This window comes from Nelusetta ayraudi, unplaced genomic scaffold, assembly GCF_046127955.1.
Source record: "Nelusetta ayraudi isolate G7.1 ecotype Tasmania unplaced genomic scaffold, CSIRO-AGI_Nayr_v1 ptg000135l, whole genome shotgun sequence".
Taxonomy (NCBI): Eukaryota; Metazoa; Chordata; class Actinopteri; order Tetraodontiformes; family Monacanthidae; genus Nelusetta; species Nelusetta ayraudi.
This window is the reverse complement of record NW_027466185.1, coordinates 14,660,407-14,681,812: the sequence shown is the minus strand read 5'-3', so window position 1 is coordinate 14,681,812 and position 21,406 is coordinate 14,660,407. Positions and strand designations below refer to the sequence as shown.

The window sequence follows — 21,406 nt, the reverse complement described above, 5'->3', positions numbered from 1 at the left end:
GCGCGACGCCAGCAGTCGAGAGTCCCGGCGCCTGGATCGACGTCAAACTCCATCGACAGACTCAACTGGAGTTTTCACTAAGCGAAATAAGACACCTTCAACTGAGCTATTTTTGCTGGCGCACTGGTTGAGTTTCCATAACATAACAGTTAAATTTAAAGTAAGTTCATAAGATTTGCTTTAAAGCGTGTGAAAGGTATAAAAACACGAGTTCTGTGTTTCCGTCAAGTAATTTGATTCAAATAAACACAACGCTACGCTATGTAAAATGTAGTTGGGGTAGTATTACGCAGGTTACGCAGCTACACCCGAAACACCGCAAGTATTACAGCAGAAGCAGACAGACTTGCTAGCTGGACTAATCAAGCTGACTGTTTCTTTTGAAACAGTGACACCAAACAAAAACAATAAAAAAGAAATAGTTTAAAATATCAGCATGAAGAGTGAAGCACAGAGAGCGATTAACTTTATGTTAATTTCCCTGAGGGAGTCATCCCAAAGGGATCAATAAAGTCTATATCTATCTATCTTATCCACCACATCCGTGACACCGTTGTTATGTTACCTGGAAGCTCCGATGACTAGAAGCAATCCGACGTGCCATTTACGTGGACCCTGATTGGACCAAAGAAGACCGCTTCCCTCCCCTGCAATCTGATCAAAATTTCTGAATGGGCATATTCAATCAAAAACAGTCATTCCACAACACAATTTTAACCGGGTCGGAGTTTAATTTGGTGACTTTCCATGTAGCCACAGTGACTGTGTGCACGTTGCCGACACCAAACACTCTATGCGGCTTGTGCAAATGCAACACAATGGCTGCGCTGCGACTCGCGGCTTTCCTCTCTGATTAGCGCCAGCGGATAAACGGGCCGCGTCGCGACGCCTGCCTCTTGTCATAAACACCCCTTTGTTTAACATCGGATTTGTGCCGCCGTCTCGTGAGCCTCTTCCCCGCTAATGGCGATGACACGGAGCCAATTTATTTTGGTGTTTACTTAAAAGCCAGCAGAAGTCGAGACAGAACAAACAACACATCAAGTTGGCTGACAGAGTCGGCGTGCGTAGCGTGACAAGACAAAGACGGCCCGTTTCCGAGCAGCCGCGCAAGTCGGCAACGTCATAGTACAATGTATCGGCTTATACTGGCTGGATAGTCGTTTAAAAGTAGTTTGCTGTGTAAAAAAAACGACGATGAAAAAAACCTAGTACTAAATCCACATGCTAAACTTTGGTGCTAATTTGAGAGCATAAACTAAAAACTCCATTATATTCCCAAAAAAAATCGGTGTCTGAATGGAGCAGTTGTCGTATTCATTTGAATAATTTGCCCTTCTCCAGAAATGTAGCCCTCTGTTTGCAGCCTGGCTGCTAAAACTAACATGTTTGGAAGGGGATGAATACAAAGTGCCCAAACAAGGGGGAGCGAAGGCAATGTGTGGCAATGGGTTGCTGTCACTAACCCGGGAGAGGCCTTAGTGCCCTTTGTGCAGGACTACGTACTAAATTAGTAGATGGACTTTTTTTTTAAACATATATATTATTTCACAAGGAGTTCACTGACAGGACAGAGACAGATTACTGATTACTGATTACAGATTACATTCCAAGCCATAGTTAAAAATTTAGGTAAAAAAAAAAGAAAAAACTTCAGTCACAGGTTTGAAGACATTTCAATAACACATTTTTCACAATATGAGCCCTTTCATCATCTCCTTTCCCAAACGACCTCAAGCTTATTTCAGTCCGCGAGTAAGAAATCAATTAAAGACAATCACAACTTCCCCTTCACATCGTTGCTGGGCTTATTAAGTATTAGGCAGTACCGCCGTACTAGAACTGCAGTATGTCGCGTTCCTGTCGCCAACTGCCAACGTCTCCGCGGCTCGATATTGTGCGCTTGCGTCTCTCCTCCCTGCCGCTTCCTGTTCCTGTGCTCCGCTGCCAAGCGCGGCGCGCACTGGGGCGCCGGAGCCCCATTGTTTCTTGGGAAAAATTGCCCGAGGCTAGTGTTGAAGAGATGCGCTGGGTGGGAGCATGTCGACTTAAATACCTTCAGCGGAGACATGCCACGGCCTCTTTTATCAGGTGTCTCGCTCGGCGAACTAGAAAGCTTAGCGCTGTGTTAAACCAAAGTCAAATCCTGTTTTTTATATGACACTCTCATATTTACTTTGCCCCCTCCTTCTTCTTCTTCTTCGTCTTCTTCTTCTTTAAAAGGATTATGTCTCTGTTTGAAATTGCATGCACACTGACTCCCTGATTCACCAGCTTTCGAATTGAAACCCCCCCCCCCCAAAAAAAAAACTCAAACCCCTTTAACGGCATAAGAAAACACATCATGTCCACGAAGGTCCTATTGTATTTTAAGAAATACTGGAGCGAGGAAGTTTGAAGTGGTACAGTAACGGTGCGGTAAGTAATGTCTCCCATGTAAATTTGGCAAAGTTGGCTCTGTTTCTGTGAGCAGCTGCTTGCCTGATGACGAAAAGAGAAGAAAAAAAATGTGGTTGCAGTTCAAAATTCTGACAATCAAACTTACTACTGACCTCCATTCAAACTCACGGTGAGGTCCTGAGGCCAGGGTTAGAATTTAGCTTAGGACTGAGACAAGAAACACAAGGCAAGAAAAAAACAACAACTCACGAGCAAACTCGTATTGTCTCTTTTGGTTTATCTGTACAAATAAGCAAAGAAAAAGTGGGCAGTGTACTTAAAATGAGAGGAGAAGGATGCATTATGGAAACATATCACACAAACGGTTCACACAGACGACACCACGTTGTTCCAGAACATGGACTTTATTTTACAACTTAGGATAAAAGAACGTCATTCTGAATAATTACGTTGATGATAAAACCTGAAATCCATCACTGGTTGAGAGTTTTTTTGTTTTTGTTTTTTAGTTACTGTTATGTACAGTACCATGCATCCCAGCAGATGCCATTAAAATTCAGTCATTTTATGTAAACCGCATTGAAGGACCTTCATTTCATTTGAAAAAGAAAAGTGTGGTCCGACAATATTCTGTTCATTTACACACCCAACCCCGCCCAAACAATTGTCTAGAAAATAACATTGTAAAAAAAAAAAAAATGCACACGGTACAAATAACGTTGGGACTGGAAAGAGCAAGATATGTTGACATACATGTACACATACTTGCTGATTATTCATACAATTACAATACATTTCAATTAGCCTTATACTTCATTATTTTTTAAAACGGTATTTTCACAATAATAAAATTGGCAGTCTACAAACGCAAATACTGTACACGTTGAAAGAATCAGGGAAGTAAATGTTACCAGAGGAAAAAAAATAATTTCATTCAAACATTTTGTCTGAAATTTTTGTGTGTGGAGATTAAACAATGTTTGAATCATCAATCCTACAAATTGTGTTGTTGACTTAGAGAAGTAAAACTGAAATGGGTGACGTGTTCTCTTCTTCACGCCTTCATTTCTCACTCAATGTACACTTCCTTAAAGTGCTGAAATCATCTCAACATCATTTTTTCACATGGTTACTCTCAACCATATACCTTCATACAAACATCAATACCTACAACTTTACCCCCCCCTACAGGAATATCAGTTTTTCTTATCGTGGTTAAAATTTCATTACACTATATTCACTGTTTTACGTTAAAAAAAAAACAAAACAAAACAAAAAACATGCACAAACTATCTTATAAATAAATCGCATTGCGTTGTGTTGAAATATATTTATCTTAATAAACCAAAGACAACACAAAGAAATCAGTTAACAAATCAGTGATTGTAACAAGAGCATGGTCCAGTTTGAAAAGAAGAAGATGGACTCCCCCCCCCCCCCTCCCACAAAGGCTCAGGTAAGATGCAGTGCATTATGAAAGCGACAATCAGTCAGTGACAACATAGTGCCATGGCTGTACCCAGAATTACACTTTTTCTAACGTAGCTTTGAGCTCGATGCGATGGAAAGGCCCATTATGAGTGGGTCACTGGATGGTTACAGTATGTGATATTAAAGCTACCACGTTGTTGCTGTGTCATTGAAATGCTCAACAGTCACTATTTTGTTTTTTTGACTGATTGTAGCTCCAGAATTATAGTGCAACAGTAGTCTATCATGCCATCAGCGTTTTACTGTCTGTTTGTTTTCTTCCCTCCTTCATTGTTTCTCAAACTCTTTCACAAAGATAAGATGGTCCTCTGGCGACTTCCCGTGCGTTTTGCAAAGGTGCAATTTGATTGCGTGCTTGCTGACAAATGTCCGATTGCACAGTTTGCACTGGTATACAGAGCCAGAGTCGTCCTCTGTGAGTCCCGAGGAGCTCAGAGTTTTCTCTTCCATTCTGCTCACCGCCTGCTGCTCTATCAGGTCGATGGAGAGCTTTGACAGGTCCTTGAGGGTGAAGCCGAGGTGGGACTCCAAGTGATGAATGTAAGAGGACGGGTTCCTGAACTGGGACGCACAATCGCTGCACAAAAACAGCGGCTGGCCCGAGTCGATATTCTTGAGGAATTTTGTGCCCCCTGTCCGTTTCAACTGGTATTTTACATTGGCCAGCCAATGCGAGATAGTAGTCATGGACAGACCGGTGAATTTGCAGATGTGCACGCGCTCCTGTGGCCCCAAGTCGCTGATGACAAACTTCCCGTCGGGAGTCTCCCTCAGACTCGAGGCAAACTGGGCCTGGAGGATGAGGAGGTGCTGGGGATTCCAGTTGGACTGTCGGCCCTTCCGTCTCTGGATGGGAGACAGTTCCTCCAAGCTGTCCTCCATAGTGCAGCCGTCAAGGTCTGACTTTTCAGAGGCGGTGGAAGGGGTAGTCGACTTTGGTGTCAAGCGGCCCGTCAGATTTTTCACCATGTCTGAAATGTCCATCAGGGCGTTCTCCCGCAGGGGTGGCGATGAAGACTGCGAGAAAGACTTGTAAGCCAGTTTGCCGTTGTTCGCCCTGTCACTGCCGTTGGGTGCGGAGTTCATTTTCTGCGGAGCCCCACTGGGGCTTTTCGACTTGGTCAAGTCCATGGGCTGGTCGTCGTCATCGTTCGCAGGCTCTGCTGACTTTCTCAAAGCAGAGTTACTACCAAATTTACAAAGCATTGCGAAGGGATCCACTGAGGGCGTGGCAACCTTTGCAGCCTTCCCTAAGTGGGTGTTCATGATGGACTGCAAAGCACTCAGAGGGTTGACAAGCGGTTGTTCCGACGAGTGATTGGTGATGATGCTCAGGTTACCACAGCCATTACTTACAGGCCTTTTGGGCGAGACAACTTCACTCTTAATCTGTGTTTCAGTTTTACTCTGCGGCTGCTCGCCCTCTTTGCCTCTCGACTCAGCCTGAACATTGACAACGGTATTTTTAACCGCCTTCAGGACGTTTTCTGGCTCGGCCATGGCCTGTTTGTCCTTGGCATTCGGCAGGGGCGACTTTGCCGCCCTGCACTTGTTCTCGAAGGGCTTTTCCTCCTTTTCCTTCTTCACTGATGTTTTCCCTGTGACCTTCTCTACCAGCTCCTCCATGGCCAGAACGTTGCTTTTGTGACTGGGAGGTGGCGAGGGGCTATTTGGGGAATGGATCAGGCCCCCCAGATCGGAGGACAGTATTTTCATACTGCTGCTGCTGAACAAGGGTTGAACCTGGACACTTGAGGGAAAGCTTGACCTCAGGGATCCATGAAGCTGATAGGCTGCATGGATGCTGGGGTACCCACCCCAGGTTGGTGTGCCAGTCTGGGCTTTGCTGATGGCACTTGTAACAGTGTTCTCCAAAGACTTCAGGATGTCGAGGCCTCCTTTAGGCGTCTCTTCTAAATCCTCCTCTCTCAGATATTGGTAAGATCCAACAGTTTTTTCTTGTTTTTCAGCTTTTTCAGGAGGGTCTTCCTTCTCCTTCTTTATATTTTTCTCCAGCCCCTTGATCTCTTTTTCCTCTTCCTCTGTCTCATCATCCCTTTTCTCGTTTGACTCGCCGGGGCTGGCGGGATGCACTGGGGAGTTGGGCTGCGATTTCCCGTTGGGCGTTGGGAGTCGGGTAGTTGTTGGTGGCAGAGGGATGGACTGGATTTTCTCCTCCACGATAGGGTCAAACACTAACTGCTTGCCTTTCTTGGATGCCGAATTAGTCACTTTGAGAAAATGCCCTGTGACCATCATGTGGGCCGTCAGTTGCTGCAGAGTGTCATGGGAGCTTCCGCACTCCATGCATTTGAGAATTTGTGCCTTGCGCGCCTCAAACTGCCAAGTGTAGCTGGCACCGTTTTGGTACCCGTATCGATTGTTCGGCGTGACATAAGGATTGGCCGCTTTTTGGTCTTTGGGAGTCTCTCCAATGAGTATGCCGGATGAGACGGACTCGGGGGAGCTTGGCGACATCAAGTCTTGAAAAGCTCTTTTTTTGGTTGGCGGCACCAGCTTTGAGGCAAGAGCTGGCATCGGTTCTTTAAGAGGCACTTTTTGATAGTGTTTCGTTTTGATCATGTGCACGCTGAGATCCTGCAGCGACTCAAAAGAGTGACCGCAGTACATGCACTTGAGGACTTTCTGGGCATCCTCCTTGCCCTCCATCTCCATCAGAGACCTCTTGCGCGGCTTGGACCACTTCTTGCTCCGATCGTCCTCGGTGTCCTTGTTGTCGTCGCGATAGTGGCCCGTCTCATTCATGTGCACCGTGAGCCCGACCAGGGTGTCGTATGCGGCACTACAGTCCTTGCACCTGAACTTACTAGCTCCTGTGAATACTGGGCCATAGAGTTTATTATTTTGCCTGTACAGCTGCACGGTACTGAAGAGACTGGGCTCGGGGAGGAGTTGGTACGGGGTCTGTTGCAGGGTCTTGGCCAGTGCTGCTTGGTGCCAGTCGTAGGCCAGTCCACCCGCGCTGCTTGAGCTTAAACTGCTGCCACTGTTGCTAGAAACCGTTCTGGCACTAGCGCTGCCACCGCTGCCGCTGCTGCTGGTGGTGGTGACGTTGGTCATGGCCGAGGAGCTGGAAGTGCTACATTTGTTTTTCACTTGGACGTTGGCCGGGCTCTGAAAGTTCAAGAAGCCGTTGCTGCCTTTGTGAGTGCTACTGTTGTTGCTAGCTGCATCGCCGTTCCCTTGTTTTTGTTTGAGCATGTCCAGAGCAATGCTGGACCAGGAGGCTTCAGAGATCAGGTTTGCATAGACGGCCTTCATTTGAGCCAGACTGTCCTGTATGGACAGGTTGCTGCTGCACTCCTTGCTGTCCTCCAACTTCTCCTTCACCTTGTCCGGCTCGCTGAAGGACGACACGGCACTAAGGTCCACCATTTGCTCGCTGGTGGTGCTGAGCGGGGAGGCGTAGCCGGCATCCGGGTTGGTGCCGTTGCTGAGCGGCGAGTTCTGGCAGCTGTAGTGATCCCTCGGCTCCTCGTCGTCATTGAAGAGATAATCTGCATCGTGGCCGTCCAGGGACAGGCCGTCATCTTGCAGGTGCTCCTCTTCATCGGTCTTGTCCACTTTGAATTCATCGTCCGATCCATAAGCTGCAACACACAAAAAGGGGAATATTATATTAGAGTAATTTTCAGAAAAACAAAACAAAACTTCCTTTCTACTCAAGAATGCTGCCAAATATGCCCGTAGCGTCCTTATGCCGTATCAGGTGGGTGTGTGTAGTAATGCTGAGGAGATTTCCGTCAATAGTCTCAGCAGAGGACACGCATTTGTGATAATAAAGCGGCTAACATCCATATCTCGACAAAGACTGATGGTCCTCTCCGACTCGCCTGCCTGCCTAATAAGGCTGCAGGGCTGCGCAGAACAGCAAAGTCAGAGAGTGAGAATGAGCAACAGAGTAGATTCTGCTTGCAGAAAAAAACAAAAACAAATCCGACATTGTGACATTTTTAAATTGAGTGTGGTCAGCAATGTTACTGTTGTCAGATTTTTTTCCCCTAACAAATAATCAAAAATCTGTTGCCTAACATCTCTCCTTGACATGAAACCGGTCGATGAAGTGAATATACACAAACATTATTGTTTATATTCAAGATGGCTGCAACCGGTTTCTCCAACACATTTTTTGTAAATTAAAATTTTTATATTTTTCATCTTGCCGCTAAGGAAACAAGCCTTTAAATCTACTCGGGACTTTGATTTGCGCCACTCGTTTTACGTGCCACGGATTATACGGACTCGCAAGTAAGAGATAGTGCCAGCAGAGATGCCAGCTGCGTCGGCCGTGCCAAGCCGCGCTTGGCCGGAGCTGACTTGGCGGCGGCGGCGGTGGAAGTCCTCGCTGCGTGATGCGAGAGAAAACGGCCAGCGGACACGACAAACTGTGTTTTTCCTGCCTGTGCTCCCCGACTCCAGTGTGCCATTTAAAAAAAAGAAGAGAGAGAGAGAACACAGACGCAAGATTTATCGCGTCAATTTTTTTTCTTTTACTTCATACAAATCATCCATTTAAAAAAATGATTTAAACCCCTAATGATAATTCCTCTCCAATATCCAGCTGTCAGAGATAAAAGAAGCGAGAAATAAAGAAAAAGTCATTTTTTTAAACAGTGGAAACATAAAAGGTTTTTTTTTATTTTTTTAAATTGATTCTGGAGGCAGATTAGGAGGGAAATATTCGAAGCAGGCAGGCAGGCAGAGAAAAGGCAGCCTACCACACCCCCCCCTCTGAATCCACTCCTCTAAAGATGCATGTCTGAGGTGCCAGAGTCGCTCTCCGCCGAGGAGCCAGACGTGCTGTCAGCTTCAAACGCCGCGCGGCTCCTTCCATCCCGTAATCGGAATGGACATAATACCTGATGTTTGCGAGGTGCCAGTTTACGACTGACTGGGAGAAGCTGCGAGAAGTCCGACGGCTGCAGCCTCTCCTGCCTCCTAAAGGAGCGAGTGAGCGCGCACAACCTCGGCCGTGCACGCTCCTCGGCCAGACTCGGCCTAATTAAACTGTTCTGGTGCTGCTGGGGATTTGTTTTGTTTTTTCTTTCTTTGCGTGGCACCGTGAGCTCTGAATTATTCACGGAGGCCACGTGGAAATCACCCGGTCCAGACGGACCTCATCCTTTTAGCGGCTCTTACGGCGCGCCCCTCAGGAAGTAGGCGGGGCATAGTGAAAAAAACCCCACAGGAACGAAGCCTATTCACGGTGGCGAGGACAGAACACAAAAGAGGCTCGACAGGCAAAGTGAGAGAAACCTGACAGTGGTACAAACACACACACACACACACACACACACACACACACACACACACACACACACACACGCGCGCGCGCAGTTCAAGTCTCTCCTTGTTGTCTTGACAGGCGTCAGTGTCAGGAGTGTGTCAGTGTCGGGCCCGAGGTGTCAGCGTCCGCGCAAAAACAAGCCCAAGGAGAGGTGGGAGGGAGGGGAGGGAGGGAAGGGGAGGAGGAGGAACAACAACAAACACGAGCCAGCGAGCCCCTCCCGCCTCTCCATCCCTCCCCCTCCCCCGCTCCTCCCTCACCATCTGTGTCGGAGAAGCTGCGGGTGCCACCGCCGGCTAATAAGGCAATCAGAGATGGAAAAGATGCTGACACGGCGGCTTTCCAGCGTCACTCAGAACAAAAGAGGGAGAGGAGGGGATGGATGGAGAGGAGGGAGGATTAGAACGGGGAGGAGAGGGAGGGGGAGGCGGCGGCGGAGTAGGGGGTGTTGTTGGCGAGGTGTCTGTTGTGGTTGTCAATCAAGACACGTAAAGCCCACTTTGTGCTGTCAGAGAGGATCTGCGGTGGAGAGGAAGTTTCCAAAGAGAGGGGGGAGGAGGAGGAGAAAGATGTGTTTAGGCAGTGATCAAGAGGTGTGTGTGTGTGTGTGTGGGGGGGGTGCATTCATGCAGCAGAGTAGGGAAAAAACCCTCAATATATAAAAAAAATGTAGTCCAGGCGATCAGGAAAGAGGAAGTGGTGTGTTTCCCCCATGCTGTCAGTCCCTGTGTGTGTGTGTGTGTGTGTGAGTATGTGTGTGTGTGTGTGAGAGAGAGAGCGAGAGGGGGAGAGAGAGAGAGAGAGAGAGAGAGAGAGAGGTATCAGTGTGTATCAAGTGTATCGGGGGCACGAGGTGTAAGCTGGTGGAGGCTGTGTGGTGGTGCAGAAGCCATCTGTGTCCAGACACGAGCGTCCAGGATTTCCTGCTGCAGACAGGTGACACTGCAGTAGGACACACACGCACACTCGCAAACACACACACACACACACACACACACACACTCGCACTCGCAGACACACACACACACTCACACTCACACACTCACACACACACACACACACACACACACACACAAACACACTCACACACACACACACACACACACACACTCGCACTCGCAGACACACACACACACACACACACACACACACACACTCGCACACACACACACACACACTCACACTCACACTCACACACTCACACACACACACACACACACACACACACACATATGCATGCACTTGTGTGCTGGCAGTTAAAAGAACAAGTGCAACTGTGCCGAAAGAACAGATTCAGGACCTGAAGGAGTGGCCGACAAATTTTCTTTTTGATATAAAAATTGAAAAAAACAAAAAAAACAAACATATTCTGCCCGAAAGACAAAACGCGTCCACTGTATCAAAGAACGTCCTGGAGCTCGCCAACTGCGACAGAGGTGAAATATTTCAACAAGACGTGCTGGAAGACGGTCAAAGTCAGCCACATCCGGCAGCCTCGACACTCAGTGGGACGAGTTGAACTGCATCACACAACCAGCACTCGGCAACACAACACACACACACGGCTACACACACACACACACACACACGGCTACACACACACACACACACGGCTACACACACACACACACACACACACACACACACACACACACACACACTCCATCCAACTCTTCTTCATTTATTCATGTTGTCTCTCAGTAGAGGCCAATCCCGCCTCTCATTTGCAGCACTAATGTCCAATCCCTGCAGCTCTCACGCTGCTGATTTAGCCGCCGCCGCCTGTGGAGTCGCCGCCGCCACCGGCTGCCGATGGAAGCCAGCGGCGACTGCTGCCTCGCAGCCGTTTAGCTGTCCTTCAAACAGCGGCAGCTCTGGCGTGGCAGCCTTATTTCTCCGGCCCCGTTTCGCTTTGTCGCGGGCCGCTCTCCTCGCCGCCACTCACCCCTGATGGCGTTGGACAGGCCTGATCAGTGTGTGTCATTGACCTGGGCCACGAGTGTGTGTGTGTGTGTGTGTGTGTGCCCACAGAGGGAAGGCTGTAAATAAAATGACATTATTATTTCCTCTGTCCCATCGTGTAGAAAAGCCAATTATGCTAATGCTCAGTATGTCAGGCAATCTCCCTCCCACCCTCCCTCTGTCCCCCCCCTCAAACCCCTCCCCCCTCGCCCCTCTGTCCTCCTTCGTCCCGCCTGCTATTCTGCCGCAGCCGCCGCCGCGCTTTCATCGGACCTGACACTCGCTTTGGACTTGTTCCTGGAAGACGGGACAGCGGGGCTAAATGGTGCCCCCTCTGGCCGCCTCACAACGCCACCAAAACCCACCAACATTTCTTTGAACCTCAAACTAACTAAACTCTAAATTTTGAATTCTATTGCAATTCTCAGAGCACACTGATGTTTTATTTGTTCGAACAATTTCCTTGGATGGGATCACGGACTTCGGCAAATAAGAACAGAGTTTGTTGCTGACCAGAGGGTATCATGGATTTGATCCTCATGGAACTAAACTCTGTCATTTCAGTTGCAGGGCAGTTTCGGGACTCGTCACCTGGCCAGCAGCCCAAAGAGCCAAACAGTTTTTTAAGGTTGAGCTCACTGTCAGAAGCTCACAAGAAAAACAAGGAATTTATTGTATCGTCACAATCTCAGATGGTAAAATCAGTGTCAATTTGCGGGTGGTGTGTGTGTGTGTGTGTGTGTGTGTGTGTGTGTGTGTGTGTGTGGTGTGTGGGGGGGTATCCATTGATTCTAGTTGAAAATAATAAAATAAAAAAATAAAAAAACATTCATTATGTTTTGGCTCAGAGAGAGAAATAAGAACTTTTGGCAAACTAATCATTTTTAGCTGAGTGCGACTCTTCCGTTCAGCAGCGTCACAGCCAGTTCTGCAGGCCTCATGGATGCTCGTCCAGCTTGACCACACAGGGAAAAACCTACCTAACAACACGGCCCTGGCTCCTCCCACACTGCCCCCCTCCTGTCCCTCCGCTAACCCACATGGAATAGCTGGACCATATGGCACAATAGCTCCGGGGGCTCTTCCAAAAACGCTTGTGTGTGTGTGTGTGTGTGTGTGTGTGTCTGTGCGCGTCGTACAAATCCACCTTCTCAGCTTCCCCGAGTCTTTCCGGTTTGGGGAGGAAAAACAAAAGGAGGCCGAGTGGCCGACAGTCTGCTGCTCTCCACGCTGGCACGAGAAACGTGCACCACCGACACCCGACACGTTTTTTTTTGTTTTGTTTTGTTTTTTGTGTGTGTCGTTTCCGCACGTTGTAAATCCTCTCTCTCAACCCCCCCCCCCCCCCCCCCTCCCCCGACCCTCTCCCCCCTGCAAAACTTTGGGTCAGTCAAGCAGGGCGGAACATATGCTCCAATTAATACGTGATCATATATTCTAAAGTCCTTTGTGAACTAGGTCACAGAGGAAGCGCACGTCACCTCTGGCTACAAGCGCAAAAGCACGAACTGGACAAGAAGGAAGGAAGTTTGTGCGAGCGCTGAAGAGAAAAGTTCCTGCAGCTTCCTCCCTTCACCCCTTTCTCTCTCTCTCTTTTTCAAATCTTCCCTTCCCCCCATTTTTTTTTCCTCTGACATGCCATGACAGTGGCCGCGCTCTATAAATCACCTTCCACGCCCCCCCCCTCCGAACTGTCAGCGCCTGCTTGTTCTGAGAAGAAACAACAGCCATTAGATCATCGGCGCCGCAGACTTCACCGGCGGCTCAAACCATCTGGTTCGTCTTTCCGGAAAAACTCACCGGCGAAGGGATTACTAATGCTAATTTAAGATGACGCCAGCGAGATCTCGGCCACTCGCCCGCTGCAAGGCGTTTGTTCCGACAGATGTCGCCTGTTAAACGGAGCCAGTGTGGCTGATTTGGTTGCTCCCCCCTTCCAATTTATCTATATATTTATTTATTTATTTTGTTTGAAAAAGAGTTGAAACCTTTGTTTCAAGATTGGAAACGTCTGCGCGGTTAGCTTCGTTAGCTCATGTCTCCCGCAGCGAGGCTGGGTACCCAGAATATGACCTCGCAAAAGATGTTGGGGGGGGGAGAAAACTAAACTGGTTTTACGGGACCCCCCCCCCCCCCCACCCCCCAACCTTTTTTTCCCTGACAGCCGCCGTTTCCTGTCGTCACCTGCGCTGCCCCCTGACGGTGGAGCTTCCTCTGACTAAACAACAGCTGCTCCCCATTGCCTAGCAACAACCAGTTGATGGATGACCCCCAAAAAAGATGGATAATTACCATCAATCACTTTGCTTGCGCGCAGAGCAGACACAGAAAAATGAAAAAAAAGCAAAACAAAACAAAACACTGAAGGCTAAAAAAAAAGAGAGGTGTAACTGGTGGATTCTGCGACTGCTGAGAACAGACCTGCAACCTGCAGTGGATTTATCCCTTTTTGGGTTTTTTTTCAGTCTGCGTCTCCTCAAGTTTCAGCCGCAGTGAATGGGGGCTGTAAAATGAAACCCGATGTGCCGACTCCCGGGGACAAAACCTGTCCTGAAGGAGCGGCGACAACCAGGAAACTAAACGGGCAGGAAGGAAAGGAGGTGGAGGATGAGTGATGGTGACGGCTGGAGTGGCAGAGGAAGAAGAAGCAGCGAGAGAGGAAGTTTGTTTACCGTCCCAAACACTCGCGAAGCGTTCGTGGAAAGTAATAATAAGAAAAAGTGCTGAGGATGGAGGAAGAAAGGGGGCCGAGGGGCTGCTGGGCTCAAGCAGGGTCGCAACCCCCCCGCCCGGGTCCGAGCGCACAATGAGCCATCGATCAGGAGCCTCCAGGCTGTCAGGACCGGGACCTCCAGCCGCAGGGGAGCCAGCAGCCGAGGAGCAGGGAGGGAGACCGAGTCTTCTTTAGCTCTTTGTTTACAGCCTGCAGCTAAAACTGATGCTTTGCTGGGGCCTCGTACCGGTTTGGATGGGGAAGAAATAAAAAAATAAAAGGCAGTCTCAAAGGGGGCGGGGCCAACATCTCACCCGCCTGGGAGAGGCATCGGTGGAGTGTTGTGGTGCTTTGTGATGTCACAAAGGGCTGATTGCCCAGAAGTGCGTTTTTTGTGCTTTTTGCACGCAATTTCTGAAAAGCACAGCAAGCAAAAAAAAAAAGGAAGAAGAAGAAGAAGAAGAAGAAGAAGAAGAAGAAGAAGAAGAAGAAGAAGAACCAACAGCAAAGGATGGACTTGTCTACTTCCTGAGGTGATCTTCATGCACTACAAGGCCTTTAATCAGTCAGACTACATTAAAACTCAGATCCCATCAGGTCGTCTCAGCTGTTCAGGTAAAAAACTCCCCTGCAAGAAAATGTGTTGTTGGAGTTTCCCCCGACAAGGAAGACGCAGCGTCGCTCTCCTGACAGTCTAGCAGGTCCAAGACAGCGGGGAGAGGGAGACAGACGGCAGCCTGCGCGAGCAGACGACCTCGGAGAGCTCGACTTTCATCCCTCCGCAGACATTTAACAAAAGACGCGCGGCCAAATTAGAAACGGTAAAAGTCACTTCAGGGAAATTAATTAGCGCGGCGGAGCCTCGGGGCAGGAAGCTGCCCGGGACAACAAACACATCCCCCAACATTTTAGTGCTTTTAACGGCGTGCGCGTCGCCGGGGAAATTCCGGCGAAGTGGGCGCCATCAGAGCCGTTATCCTTTATGCATCGCCATGTTTTTTTTGCATACCCCCCCCCCCTTACCCTCTCTCCTCCTCCTCTCTTCTCCTCCCTCCTCCTCTTCCTCACCCACCCTGACTACAGTGATGGGTTGGAGCCGCAGTCTGGCGCTCCATTAAACAAAGTTCTACTGTTTCCTTTCAACACTAGTTTCGGATTCAACCCCGTGATGAAGAGCACGGGGGAGGAGGGCGAGGGGGGGGGGGGGGGGAAGCATGGAGGGAGGGAGGAAGGGAGGGAGCGCGACCAGAAATAAAACAAAAGCATCGCTGGAACCACACAGCACTGCGTCGTGCTGGTGTGAGTGTGTGCGGAGGGAAGGAAGGATTCTTTTTCTCCTTCTTCTCCTCCTTCTTCTTGATGACCGAGGCAATAAAGAAGCGACAAAGGGAGAAATGGGAGGAAGGGGGAGGAAGAGGAGGGGAGATTAGCGGCTGGAAAAAAGCTCCCCGGAGAAAGTCACTAAATTATCTGCTCTGTAAGTGGACCAGTATCAGCGGCCATCTCGGGCCTAATTGCATCTGTGTGCGACTATGCATGCCTGCGCCGCACACACACACACACACACACACACACACACACACACACACACTCTCACACACACACACCAGAATACAACACACTGTTGTATTCTGGTGTGTGTGTGTGAGAGTGTGTGTGTGTGTGTGTGTGTGTGTGTGTGCGCACAATGGCTGTGAACAGCTTCACAGAACCCAAAGAGAGGGAGACAGGAAGAGAGGAAGTGATCCTTCAACACAGCACAATATCAGAGCGCGGACAGACAACTAACGGCTGGAAGGTTCTGGAAACCAGAGAAAAGCTTTCCCTCATACCCCCCTACCCCACCCCCTGCCAACCAGAGTCCAACTCTCTCTCTCTCTCACACACACACACACACACACACACACACACACACACACACACACACACTCAAACACACATAAATGGCAGCATAATTCCATATCCACAATCAATCTCCGCAGTGGAGACGCATCCATCTTCGGTAATGCTAATGGGAGTTTTTTTTTATTATTATTTTTTGGGCCGTGGGAGGGGCTGGAGGACACTTTGGAGGGGATGGGGGGAGGGGCACAGAGGGGACGCGAGTCGGTGCATCGACCTCGGAGCGGCGCGAGGTGAGGAAATAAGCGGCGGGTGAATGGACGCGGGGGGGCGAACAAAAAAAACAAAAGGCAGAACGGTGGATGTGTGCACTTTTGCGGGGCAGGTCAGGTGTGCACGGCGCGGCGCCGAGGTTGTGTGTGTGTGTGTGTGTGTGTGTGTGAGAGAGAGGGAGAGAGAGAGGGAGAGGGAGGGAGGGAGGGAGGGGGAAGAGTGATGGCTGTCAGCTTGCATCTGGCAGAGAAAATAAATTAGGCTTATGAAGACAAATGAACGGCCTGTGAAAAGAGTAAACGGGGGAGGAGGGGGGAGGAAGAGGGAGGCACAAAGAGGAGGAGGAGGAGGAGGAAGAGGGGGGACAGGGCGGCCGAGGGGTGTGTGTGTGTGTGTGTGTGTGTGTGTGTGTGTGTGTGTTGTGAGTGTGTGGTGGTGGTGGCACGGATACGAGAGAAAAGAGAGAAAGAGGGACGGAGGCAGCGACGCTGCCAAGTAAAGAGAGTTTCCCCTCTCAGCGGCCGTCGCTGCAGCCGGAGCTGCTGCTGGCAAGCAGGCAGCAGCAGCGGAGGAGAAGAGGAAGAAGAAGAAGAAGAGGCTCTGGCTGCAGCTCCGCTGGCTGCTGCTCCGCTGGCTGCGAGGGAAATGCATTTAAACGTGCATGTTGTCTGTATGTGTGTGTGTATGTGTGTGTGTGTGTGTGTGTGTGTGTGTGTGTGTGTGTGTGTGTGTGTGTGTGTGTCTGGAAAACTTAATTTTTAAAAAACGAGGGATAGTTTGCTCCAAATTCTTATTTTCGGCCCATTTGCTTCAGCACTGCTGCTGTTTGAATGGAGGCTTTCTGTGACTTTTCTCATCCCCTAGAATGGAAGAAATGAAAATGAAAAGGTTGTTGAGTTTTTAGGCGGGAAACCAATCTGCTCAGTGTGGACGAGGACATCGAGAACCGACAACCAACAGCGAGTCTCGAGTGGCATCGCCTGAACTCAGTCCGTCTTGTCTTAACTTTGTGGATTCAGCCAAATAAAAAAAAAAATCCAGCGTTAGCAAGCGGGGTTAGCGTTAGTGGGGTTATCATTAGCGGGGTTAGCGTTAGCTGGGCTACGAGGATCAGCCTCCAACAGGGTCGGGGAGCCAAATGGTTTCCCTAGCCCTTTAATTTCAGGACCTTTTCAGCCACAGTGCAGCTCTGCAGATCATTGGCTTGCGTGCCTGTGTGTCTGCCTGTGCGTGTGTGTGTGTGCGTGCGTGCGTGCGCGCGTGTGTCGACATCGTCAAGCGTGCATCCATGTGTGTTCCATCTCGGCAGATTTGTCAGTGTGTGTCCCGTGACGCTCGCCGCCGGTGGAGGGGAGCCTCTCAGGGGGCTTTGTCACGCGGCGCCCCCCCCCCCCTCGCCTCCTACTCCCTCCTCCCCTCCTCTCCACACCCCCTCCCCTTCCCGAGGCCTCGGCGCCTCCCTGTTTGATAAATGACACGCGTCATTCTGTCAGCCCCTGCCATCCGGGCTGGGAGGCCCCGAGCTGATGTATGGCCGCCTGGGCTAAAAGGAAATCGGGCTGTTTTGGCAGCACCCTGAGAAGGCAGTGTGTGTTTGTGTGTGTGTGTGTGTGTGTGTGTGTGTGTGTGAGAGAGAGAGAGAGAGACTGTTTATGGTGTTTAATTGTGTCTGTGTGAGAGAGAGACTGTATGTAGAGTTTAATTGTGTCTCTTTCTCTCTCTGCGTCTTTGTGTGTGTGTGTGTGTGTGTGTGTGTGTGTGTGTGTGTGTGCGTGCGCGTCTGCGTCCACCCTCCCCGGCTCGAGTGTTTGTGCGTGTGTGTGCATGTTCTCAACCTGTCAGTCGGACGGGCAGAGGGAGACAAATCATCGTCACGGACGCCCCAGCTGTTCCCCAAATTTGGTGCGAGGAGGGAAGGGGGGGGGGGGGGGGCTTGGGGGGGTGGAGGTGAGGGGGCGGGGGGTGAGAGAGAAAATTCCTGCCGTTTGAGTTTTAAACAGACGGCGCTTCCCAGAAAGGAGGGACGAGGTGGCGGGCGAGCGGAGCGCGATGGATTGTGCACGGTGTGCACGTGAATATTTATGACTTCATGATTCCTTCTCATGAGTTGTTCTTGATTTTCCCAAAGTCCACCAGGAAGTGGGCAGCCGATCGCGCCGGGAAGCTTCGCAGCACCTAAACAACACAACGCACACGTATACACGTGCACAAACTCGTAAACTGCACAAACTCGGAGCGGAGGTTTTTCTTTTTTTTCTGCAACTTCACCAAAACTTCACACCCCCCCCCCCAAGAAAACAGGACGGAGGCGGACGCAGATGTAAACAGAACGCAGGACTCGTGTTTACACGCTCGTCAAGACGGGAAATGAATCTGCAGCAGCAAAAAAACAAAAAACAAAGCAAAACCCAAAAAAAGGTTGTTGTCTTCCAGCTCGGCTGCTGGTCGCCGTTCAGGCCCAGAGACAAGAGGAGGAGGAGGAGGAGGAGGAGGACCCTCCCACCTGGACCGTGTGAACTCCACATGACCCCGTCTGATTGGGCGCCGGACGCGGCCCCTCCCCAACCTCCTCCACGGAAGAGGGGGGGGGGGGGAGAGAAAAAAAAAAGCGGGAAAAGGAGAAGGGGGAGGGAAAAAATGGCGTCATTAAGCTGTGAGTGATGAGTGGCAGCCATGGGTGACATCCCCCCTCCCCCTCCCCCTCCCCCTCCACACACACACACTCACTCTCTCTCTGCTTTCGCCATGTCTCTCGTCCCCTCCCTCCCTCCCTCTGCCTTGATACCGCTCTCTCCATCCTTCAACCCCTCCAGTCATTTTCTCTTTCACCCCTCTGTAGCGCTGCCTCCTCTTTTCCCAAGACCCCTTTTTTCTTCCCTGCTTCTTTTTTGTCTGCTGTCACTCTTTCTTTTTTTTTTTCTCTTCACCCCTCTATGCCCCTTCACACACACACACACACACACACACACACACACACACACACACACACACACAACACACACACAATAGTGCCTGGCTCAGTCCCATCTTGCTCTCATGCTCCGGTCACGCCGCAGACACTCGGCTCATTTCCGCACTAAACACATCACAAATATCACATATAACACATCATATATATATATATATATATATATATGTACAGATATCGGATTCATTCATCTTAAACATTCTTATCCATTTTTTTAAAAAGCGTGGGGTCAGATCTTTTTTGACATACATGTTTATATTTTAAATTTCTTTTATTAATATTGTCAACCTTGTAATTTTTTTTTCGAGACTTTGAGAGTTACGAGATTTCCAGCAAACTTCCAACTAAATAAACCAACATCAATCTCATTTTTCAGCCTACAGGGACGTCGACTGCAACTTGAACCCTGTTTGCCTTCACAGAAACAAAGAATGCAGGTAATTTAGTGACGTTTGAACAAGCCCCTCCCCCGCCAGTTACAGATGCAATAAGTGAGAGAAAACACCTGCACCAGTCTGTTTTCCAGGTCCTCTCCTGTGGGAAAACGGCAAGGAGAAATTTGCCGGCTAACATGACGGCGCAGTGTAACGCTGCGGTCACACCACAGGCTGCTAAGCAGGAAGTGGCACACTTGCGTTCGGTTTCAGAAAATAAAGGCATTCAAAATGTAAGCACAACCTGCCCGACTCAACCGAGCTCAATGAGCTAAACAACGGCATGGAAAGCAACACATCACACATTCCTGTTCACTTCCTGTTTTGGGCCTCGTCTTACGTGGTTACCGTCGGTTGTCGCGTGAGTTTTACCTTGTGGCCCTGCAAAGATGAACCCAAGCGGCACCGCTGCATTCCAGGAAGTTTTCCCGGCTAGGGGAGCATGAAGATTCCAGCAATTATGCTAATCTTTATAGCCTTTGTTGTTGTGGCCCCTAAAGGTTTACGAGCTTCCCATCACAGTCGCTCTCCACTGATACCCGGCAGCAGCTACTTCCTCATCGCTCGTCACAGAGAATCCCAATCGTTTGCTCGAAAGATGTGGAATGTGGCTCCTCAAGACCAACCTGTGGGAGAATTCTGATTTGGAATCTTACTTGGCCCATTCACTCAACACCGCAGCATCCAAACACTTCAAACACAGTTTTTCCTGAACACAGGAAGCGACGCCCACCACGAGGTCCTCTTGGCAAACGGAGTCACCGCAGGACAACAAGGAGACAGAGTCAACCTGATGGGCCTGATGTTCATCACCGTGAGCCATTTCTGCCCCTTCGTCCGTTCAGTTGGACCCACTTTTACCCCCACTTATCCAGTACCGACTTATTTCAGGAGCCTGAACACACAGAAAGTGCAGCGTGGTGGGAGTTTCTCCACCTCCTTCCAAAAAGCGAATGAATTGCTGTATAATTTGACATGAAGTTCACGGTTTGGTTTGTTCTGAGAATAATAACTAAAACAAATTCAATTAGTAATCCTGTTTTTCATTTTAGAAAATGCCACGGTTGTATGGAACACAAACATTCCACATATGCGGATGCGCACGGACACACAATAACTTCTTAAATGTTTCGATCAGTCTAAAGTTGCTGCTTGTTGTCTCAAAGGGGAACTTTGCATGAGTAGAGGCCTTTTAGTAGCCCTGTTTTCCAGCTGCCACCTGATACGTTCATCTTCTACTTTTTTTTGCCTTTCGCAATATAAAAATCTGAAACCCAACCAATGGTCACTGTTGCATCGTTTGTCCTGAACAATGCTCATGATTGACAAAAAACAAGAACTCATCACATAAAGCTGGGGGTGGGGAGGCAGGTGAGGAGAGGCAGATGCTGGTTCAGGTGGGAGCAGCAGCAGCAGCAGCAGCAGCAGCAGTCCTGCTCTGCTCTGCCGTCCTGTTGTGAGGACAGGAGGACCCCCCGCTGAGGTCTGGGAGACAGAGACTTAGACAGAGACCCCCGCCACCCTCGCCGCCGACTGTCACCGTCTGAGACCACACGGCGGCTCAGGACAGATTTAAGCTAGGAGGAGTTTGGGTTTTTTTTTTCCTCCTGCTGTTCCGGCCGCCCGACACATTATATCCTCTTTCAGATGCCCATCAAGTGATTGCTTGTCTCCAGACAACCCCCCCCCCACACCTCCCTTCCCTTCCTTGTAGCTGATTAGCCTCTTATTCTTCTTTTTTTGTTTTTTCCGGTGTTAACGGCTCAGACAAAACTAAATTGAACTACACTGAACTACACTGAACTAAACTGAACTGAACTGAACTGAACTGAACTAAACTCAACTGAACTGAACTAAACTAAACTGAACTACACTGAACTGAAATAAACTGAACTAAACTAAACTAAACTAAACTGAACTGAACTAAACTGAACTGAATTAAACTGAACTGAAATAAACTGAACTGAACTACACTGAACTGAAATAAACTGAACTAAACTAAACTAAACTGAACT

General features: G+C 49.3%; 1 protein-coding gene across 3 annotated transcripts in view; it reads right to left on the bottom strand.

The window, feature by feature from the left end:
• Positions 1-2,785: 2,785 nt before the first annotated feature.
• LOC142877056 (teashirt homolog 1-like) overlaps positions 2,786-21,406 on the bottom strand; it is a 30,493-nt gene continuing 11,872 nt past the window's right edge. For all 3 annotated transcript variants that reach the window (XM_076011398.1, XM_076011400.1, XM_076011399.1), the window contains one exon: positions 2,786-7,502. In XM_076011398.1, the coding sequence (XP_075867513.1) occupies positions 4,159-7,502 (3,344 nt within the window). In that variant the 3' untranslated portion in view covers positions 2,786-4,158. The remainder of the gene's footprint in view (positions 7,503-21,406) is intronic.